Here is a 7,889-nt window from a genome sequence, read left to right as displayed (position 1 = left end):
TTCTGGATGATAATTACAATACCTCTTGCTCAAATCGTTTGAAATGTAAACACAATGTCAAGGGCCATAAAATACAGGTGAAATTTGATTTTGAGTGTGTGGGATGAACTGTTTAAGAATTTTGCTCCTTACTTGTTCAACTTACCATAAAAATTGAGTTTCTTAAGTTTCCAGATGAAAATAATAGTACCGCTTCACAATATCCTGTCCTCTTTTCCACGATTATGAAATTCCCGACTGAGCTCATTACCGATGTTGTACTTACCTTGAGCAACGCGACGGGTGCAACTAGTCAGGGAGTAGGATCTGCTTAGAATTCCGTAACACCGGAGATCACCCCAGTTTTTGGTGGGGTTCGTTTTGCTCAGTCTTTAGTTTTCAAGGTAGTTTCTTTTTTACTTGTAAGCCTTTGTCGGTGCACTAATACTCGCGAGGCTTTAAAAATTTAGAAAATAGAAAAAAGTGTTAAAATTTAAAAATTAAATGTGATAATATTCGCTGGTGTGTACGTATATAAATAAAAACTTTCAAGATCAGAGGAATAAAATTGGGAAAAATATAAACTACATATAATAACATGAACACGGGTGAAACGATCTGGATAATTTTTCGAACTATATTTTTTTTTCCTTATTTGATATTGATTGTAGCATTAAACATTTAAACATAACCGCATCACCGTATTGATTATTGCATGTTTTATGTTAACATTATCAATTATCCATAGTACTTGCTTGAAAAACAAGCTCACTGGTATGGCCACAACACCTCAACTTCGTACAGGTGAAGATTACAAGACGATTTTTGATGGAAAGATTTATGCAGATACACTGTTCAATCAAATTGAAGTCGAGGGATTTACTTTCACAGAGTTTAGACTTAAAACATTACACAAAATATTTTCAAAAGGTAAGGTATGTTTATTTATAGAAACAAGGTAAATGATTTTATCGATACAAAAATTACCTGTCGAACTATATTTACACTAATATAGTGAAAGTAAAAACTGAGATTAGCATGTTTTTTCATCGTTAAATCGTTATATTGATTAAATTAATCAAAACTCTCCTAGTATGTTTACTGATTTTTTAGGTACCATTAAAGGAAAATGTCTCCTAGATATTGGATCTGGACCGTGTATACACACAGTTATACCGGCAGCAAAATGGTTTGATGAAATAATTATGACAGACTATGCCCCTTCTAATAGAGACATGCAAGAAAAATGGTTGAAAAAAGAATCAGGCGCACATAATTGGGACATGTATTTCAAATACTACAGTAAACTAGACGGAAATGAGTAAGTCGATAGTTAAAATAATACATTTCAAACCTTTTTCTTCTACTTATGATTTTTCATTTTCCCTTTGGTATCTTCCGCGGCTTTTTTTAAACTAGTTAGATTTTGGGCATACGCTAATGAAACAATGTACTTATAAATGCTGCCTGTTTCTGAAAGAAAAAGATTTTTTTCCGGAAAAATCCGATTATATTTATTTCGTTAAACATATAAACACATTCCTAATATGATGAAAAAGATAAATATGCTAAATATACTTACTTGTAATGTGATGAGATGATTAAAACTGTTAATTTCCTTTTTGACTACATCAATATGAAAATAAGAAATGTAAGGCGAAAGATACCAAAAGAACATTCATAAGTCGAAAACAAACTGACAATGCAAATAAACGAAAAGACAAACAACGGTACATAAAACCCAACAAAGGAACTAAAGACTGAGCAACACGAACCCAACCAAAAACCGGGGGTCATCTCAGATTCTCCGTAAGGGTTAGCAGATCCTGCTCCAAATGTAGCAGTAAACGAAAATGTGGTATGATTGCCAATGAGACAACTATCCATCAAAGTACTAAATAAAGTAGATTTAAGTATTTATAGCTAACCGTACGGCCGTCAACAGTGAGCAAAATCCATACAGCATAGAAAGCTATAAAAGGTAACATGAAATATGTAAAACAATTCAAACGTGAAATTAAAAAAAAAAACAGCTTGACTTATGTACAAAACTATCTAAATTTACGGGCCCTATTAAAGACATTACAGTAAAAATGAGGATTTGATATCCCGTTTTTAAAAACTTTTCTACATGTCCAGCCAAATTTCTAAACCGTGTCTTTGTATCTACGCGCGAATTTAGTAAAGGTTTTTAAGTAATTTGTAAGAGCGAAATCCCTGACTTAATAATTTACCAGTTATACATAGATTGAGGCTTCAAGCTTTAAAAGGTTTTAACTCTATAATTTCACTACAGACATGGGTATAGTAAACGAGTTGGGATAAATAAAAACCGTAACATGGAGCTAAAGGAATGTCACCATTTAAAAAAGATAAATTATTGACAAGGAACGAAAAATCGTCCCTTTTGTCGAAGAGTTTTGTATAGAGTTTCCATGTGAAACTGAAATTTCTAAATCGAGGAATGGACAGATAGTTCTTTGATATCATATTTGTTTTATGTAAGTGTGGTGGTAAATTTCGGCAGTATATACAAAGAAAATTCTTGATTATTTAATGCAAAAATATCCTTAAGATAACGGAAAGTGTTTTTGAATTTATTAGTTAAACGAAATTTAGACTGATCTTTATTGAGTTTGACCATAAATTAACCGACAGTAGTTTACCGATGTTCAAACTGTAAATCGATTAGGAAGATACAAATCAAGGAAACAAACATATACCGAGGGTATTGCATGAACTTCAAAAGTAACGAGAACGGGTGGGTCGATAGAGTAAGGGTCGCCCGATATGCAAGCATCACCGCGCCGTTCGAATTCACACTTAACAATTATTCATTATGATGCAGGAACAAGTCTGCTATTAAAGGGGCACACTTGGTGCCCATAGGAATACATACAACCTGTTGATGACTTTTTTGCCAAAACGTACATAGATGGTGTCAAGTAGAAAATTCACAGCTTTAATCATCTCGTCATACTTGCAGTAAGCTTATCTAACATTTTTATCCTTTTTATTAGGAAGAAGGCTTTATATACGTTGCAGCAAATAAATGTGAAATCATAGTTTTCAAATGACCATTTAATTAATAACTAAAATAAATAAATAATCTAGAATTGTCTTAGTATACTGTTGACATTTACCCCCAGAGATCTGACTTTTGATAAATCTAAGATGAACACAAATAGTCATATTTGTTTTTTATTCATTTGTACAAATACTAAAATTAACCTCAAAAGAGATAATTTTTTTTAATCCCAGTGGTTATTTTTTCCTTTTTAGACGGTGATGTTCCTTTGGCCCCTTCTTACGCTGTGAATATTTTCAAACTCGTTAGATATACCCGTGTTTATATTGACGTTTCAGAGTTCAATGAACGAATTATATGTGTAATAACATTTACAATCCCAATTTTTACGGTTATTTTGTTTAAGTTTATTAAACTTGTTCCTAAAGTTTGTCAATTTAACAATATAGTAAGATCTTTAAAGATTATCGGTATTAACATTAACTTTATTCGAAATAGTTTAATACATACCGATTCACGATTTGCTATCCAATAATTAGCACTCATGGTATTTCATCCTGTCGATTACTATACTTTTGCATAACACCAGGTAATGCTTTTCTCAGACTGCTAATAACGTCTTTACCCATAATCCGTTGGAGATGTGCTGATATTTCAATTTAGAAAAAAACATGGTTTGTTTATTAATCAATAACTATCTTTCAGTAACTGATAGTTATTCTAAGATCGGTGCTTTATGTATTTTTTGTATCAGATATTTTTTGTGTGCTTTGTGTCGATCTACTAAGTCCAGCTCTTTCCAAATGATTTTGGCTGATTGCTCTTATGTTGTGGTGTTATACCACTGTCTTCGTTTATGGGAGAATAGAGTGCTTACAACATAGTTAACCCCGTCAGGAGCATATAACCACGTGACTGTTGATGGTTATTGTTTGTTCTTACTGTTTTTGTTTACTGGTATTGTATAAATCAGGTCGTGGGTTGTCTCTTTTCAATTGATTGACGTTTTTTTGTCATGCCTTTTAAAACTTACTATATTGTGTGGATTTTTCTCATTGTTGAAAGTCTTACGGTAACCTGAAATTGTTCACATGCTGCCTTTGGTCCTTAATTGATAGTTGTCTGATTGGCAATCATATCACATTTCCATATTTTTATATCAGATATACAAAAAAAAATATGAGAATAACTAGGATGCGAACAAATATAGCTGTAATGATCTGCGTGCTGTCGTAATTTATTGGATAGTTTTCTTTTATAGGATGTATATTTATATCTCTTATGTACACAAACTATCTTGAACAATAAAAAAGCGCTTTCAAGTAAAGCTAAACTTTTCTGGACAAAACAATTTTAGTGGATAGAGGTTTGGTTTTAAACGTCAAATAAGCATAAAAACAATCACACAGGGAATTATGATCGATTTCAATTTAAAAGCTGTAAAAGATTTCTATTTTGATATTTTAGAAACAACTGGCAACAACTAGAGGCTGCTTTAAGACCAAAGATTAAGAGAGTCTTTGCATGTGATGTATTTTTACCAAATCCCCTAGATCCAATCCAGTTAGATCAAGTTGATGTCATTTGTACTAGTGCTTGTCTGGAATCAGCCAGTTCAGATAAGGAAAAGTATGATATTGCAATGAAAAATGTAGTATCTTTATTGAAGCCAGGAGGCAAATTGATTCTGATCGGAATCCTGAACTGTACCCATTATAGCGTTGGAAGTGAAAGGTTTCAATGCGTGTCCTTGACGAAAGATGATGTTGTAAACACCGTCAAAAAGAATGATTTAAAAATTATTGAAATCTTTGATGATGATAGTTCATTTGATGGGGATGCTGCACCATTCAACGGTTCTGTTATTATACTTGCTGAGAAAAAACAAACCTAGATCGTTCATGCCTATATTGCTGAGGTTTATTTTTCAAAGAGACTTTCTACTTATTGTGCATACAACTGTTTTCAAATATATACCAGTTCTATAGTTGAAATATATGTTGTCCGTCCATTTATTTGTGTAACATACTTTGTTATTCTTAAACAAAAAACTTATCACGGTGTAAAGGATGACTGACCTACATAGAAAACCTTAAAAAAATTTAAATTAAAATCAGAATACACTAAATATTCCATTGCACATATTAGAGTTCTATTGCCAATGCTCATATTACCGTCATTGAACTCGTTTTCATTTTTTGGCATATAACATATGTTAACATGTGTTAGCAGCGTTATTACTAAAATTTGAGTGTTGAAAAGACACTTTTGTGTCTTGTAAGCTTCATTCTTTTGAGAACCAATTTGTTATGAAAATTGTGATTTCTGTACTGTATAAATGACATTATTACGTACTTAGGTTCAGCAAAAAGCTTAGTATTTAATATTTTTTTGTAAGTGTGTGTGTGAATAGATATTAGGTGCAGCCATGACAAGGTTTTTTTTTAAATAATGCACTCAAGCAAAATAATAATAATAATAATAACAGATTTTTCGACGACAGATTATTTTCTGATAACATAATCAACGGGGACTTATTTTTTTAAAAAGTCTAAACCATAAGACTTCCTAACCTTGATATAACTTGAGTTGTCTCTCTTGTCACACATAACATTTCCAAATTGTCCACTTATTACCAGTTCTGTCATATTCCAGGTTTTACTACTTGATACTGAATATGACAGTACCATCCGTACGACAGGAAAGTATTGCCTAGCAGGAGATGTTTACCGTGTTGAAACATCTTGTCGTTCTTTTTTTTCGATTTTTCAAACCCATGTCTTTAAAAAATATTAATTTTCAGCAACCAGTCTCCATTTCTTAACCGATGTAGAACAGTAATTTTTTGCGTATGAACAGTTTTAGAATGCGTTTCTTCATATTTCAAAATGAGTAGATCAAGGGCGATCTATAGCTCTATTGCACACCGTCAAAATTATCTTTATTGTTGATTTATCAATTAATTCAAACGCACAGTTTTCCATATAATTATATCCTTTCTGGAAATATGGTGCACCGCCAAGAAACGAATAATTTTAGAGAAACTTTCTAATAGCAATATTTACTTAATCATACACATTGATAAGTTGTTTTTTGGTGCGGACAAATGTTTCAATCCAAAATATATTCAAACGTTGATTCAAAACAAGATAAAAGAATTATTACAAAATAAACAAATTATCTCATGATCTGTTTCTATAGTCACTAGTCTAATATGTAATTTGAGTTTATCTTCTGAACACCTTTCATCTAGTCATTTCAGAACAAGTTCAGGAATTAAAAATGAAAAGATAAAGAACAATCTATAGCTTTTTGTCCATAGCAAATCATACCTTTCCTTTAAAGATATATTCAAACGGACAGTTTTCAATACATATGCATTTGTGCACAGCCACCAATTTAAGTAACTATGAAACAAATGTTTAATAAAATATTATGTCTCTTGTTATTTTCATTCAAGTCGATTTTACGTCCCTTGCAAAGTTCAAGCCGGAAACAAGTGTAACAAGAAGCAATTTTAAAACAAATTTTTATGACTACCACATCTTTCTTCAGATGTGAATCCATTGCATTGGTTTTGTTAACATTTAAAAGATACACGTTATTTGGAATCGACAGTTCACAACTTTTAAAACTATAACCAAGAACACAAAGGTGATGTCTCAACAGTATTAATTTAATGGAAACATCATCAAGTTGAACTGGATTTTTTCCTTCTTCCTTTAGAAATTCACATTTTTAGAGTAAAATTTCATTTGATTCAAGATTTCTACAACTTAAACCAAAGGAGTATGAATTAAAGCGGCAACAGTATAGTTTACCGATGTTCAACTCTCGTAAATCGACGAGGAAGGGACAAATAATACAACAAACAGAAACCGAGGAGATAGCATGAACTCCAGGTGCGTCAACAGGGTAAACAAACTCATCAAAGGTAGTAGGCTTATAATGTTGTACGCCAGACGCGCGTTTCGTCTCCAAGTGACTTTCGAATCAAAAACGTTAGAAGGCCAAATACAGTATGGAGTTGAAGAGCATTGAGGGCCAAAAATTGCGAACGGTTTGGTCAAATACAGTTAAGTGTCTCCTGCTATGCATGCATGAGGATACGGAATTTTAATGAAATTCAGGGGGAAATTTTTTTGAGTCAAAATTGTTCTATTTTGTAATCACTTTGTCGTTACATGTACTTAGATTCGATGTGTATAGGCGCTTCAATAATTACTGGTCTTAAATTAACATCGGTATACTTTAATTGTATGATGGATTGTGTTGTTTTGAAAGATACACGTTAGTTGAAATTGACAGTTTGCAACTTTAAAATTAAGTCAAGCGTCATCAATATCTGTTATTATTAAAAAAAGGTTTGGGATTATGCATGAAAAATCTAAGTTTAATATTTTCAAAACCGGTAACAAGACATTTCGGCACCCAGACAAATCGGCACCCAAGTCCGAAGGCATTTCGGCATCCATTTTGGACATTTCGGGATCCGGACATTTCGGGACCAAGACAATTCGGCACCTCATTTTTTTAAATATATTTATTAGAAAAAATAAAAGAATTGTTGCAGTAATATTATAATATGTAGATAAGATATGCATTACAAAAAAATAATCATCATTTAATTAAATCCTAATTGATATAAATGTCTTGTATGTCGGTTAAAAGTATACTTTGCCGACCCAAAATAAAGCTTATTTATTATTATTATTTTATTATTATTTATTATATTTATTACATGTATCTATAAACTGTTGAATATAATTATAATAAATATAATAAATAGATATTATTCATATGCTACATGTGTTTTATTGATTTAGGATAATATCGGAATAGAACTATGCATTACATTAAAACTAGTACATGAATTGTGAAA

General features: G+C 31.7%; 1 protein-coding gene across 1 annotated transcript; it reads left to right on the top strand.

The window, feature by feature from the left end:
• The first annotated feature begins 243 nt into the window (after positions 1 to 243).
• Positions 244 to 6,455, top strand: LOC127713946 (indolethylamine N-methyltransferase-like). The gene is made up of 3 exons (XM_052219903.1): positions 244 to 909; positions 1,093 to 1,300; positions 4,475 to 6,455. The coding sequence occupies exons 1-3, from the start codon at positions 702 to 704 to the stop codon at positions 4,899 to 4,901; spliced, it is 843 nt and encodes a 280-aa protein (XP_052075863.1). The 5' UTR covers positions 244 to 701; the 3' UTR covers positions 4,902 to 6,455.
• Positions 6,456 to 7,889: the final 1,434 nt, after the last annotated feature.

This window comes from Mytilus californianus, unplaced genomic scaffold (assembly GCF_021869535.1).
Source record: "Mytilus californianus isolate M0D057914Y unplaced genomic scaffold, xbMytCali1.0.p SCAF_1, whole genome shotgun sequence".
Lineage (NCBI taxonomy): Eukaryota > Metazoa > Mollusca > Bivalvia > Mytilida > Mytilidae > Mytilus > Mytilus californianus.
The sequence above is the reverse complement of the archived record's forward strand: the minus strand, read 5'-3'. Positions and strand labels throughout refer to the sequence as shown.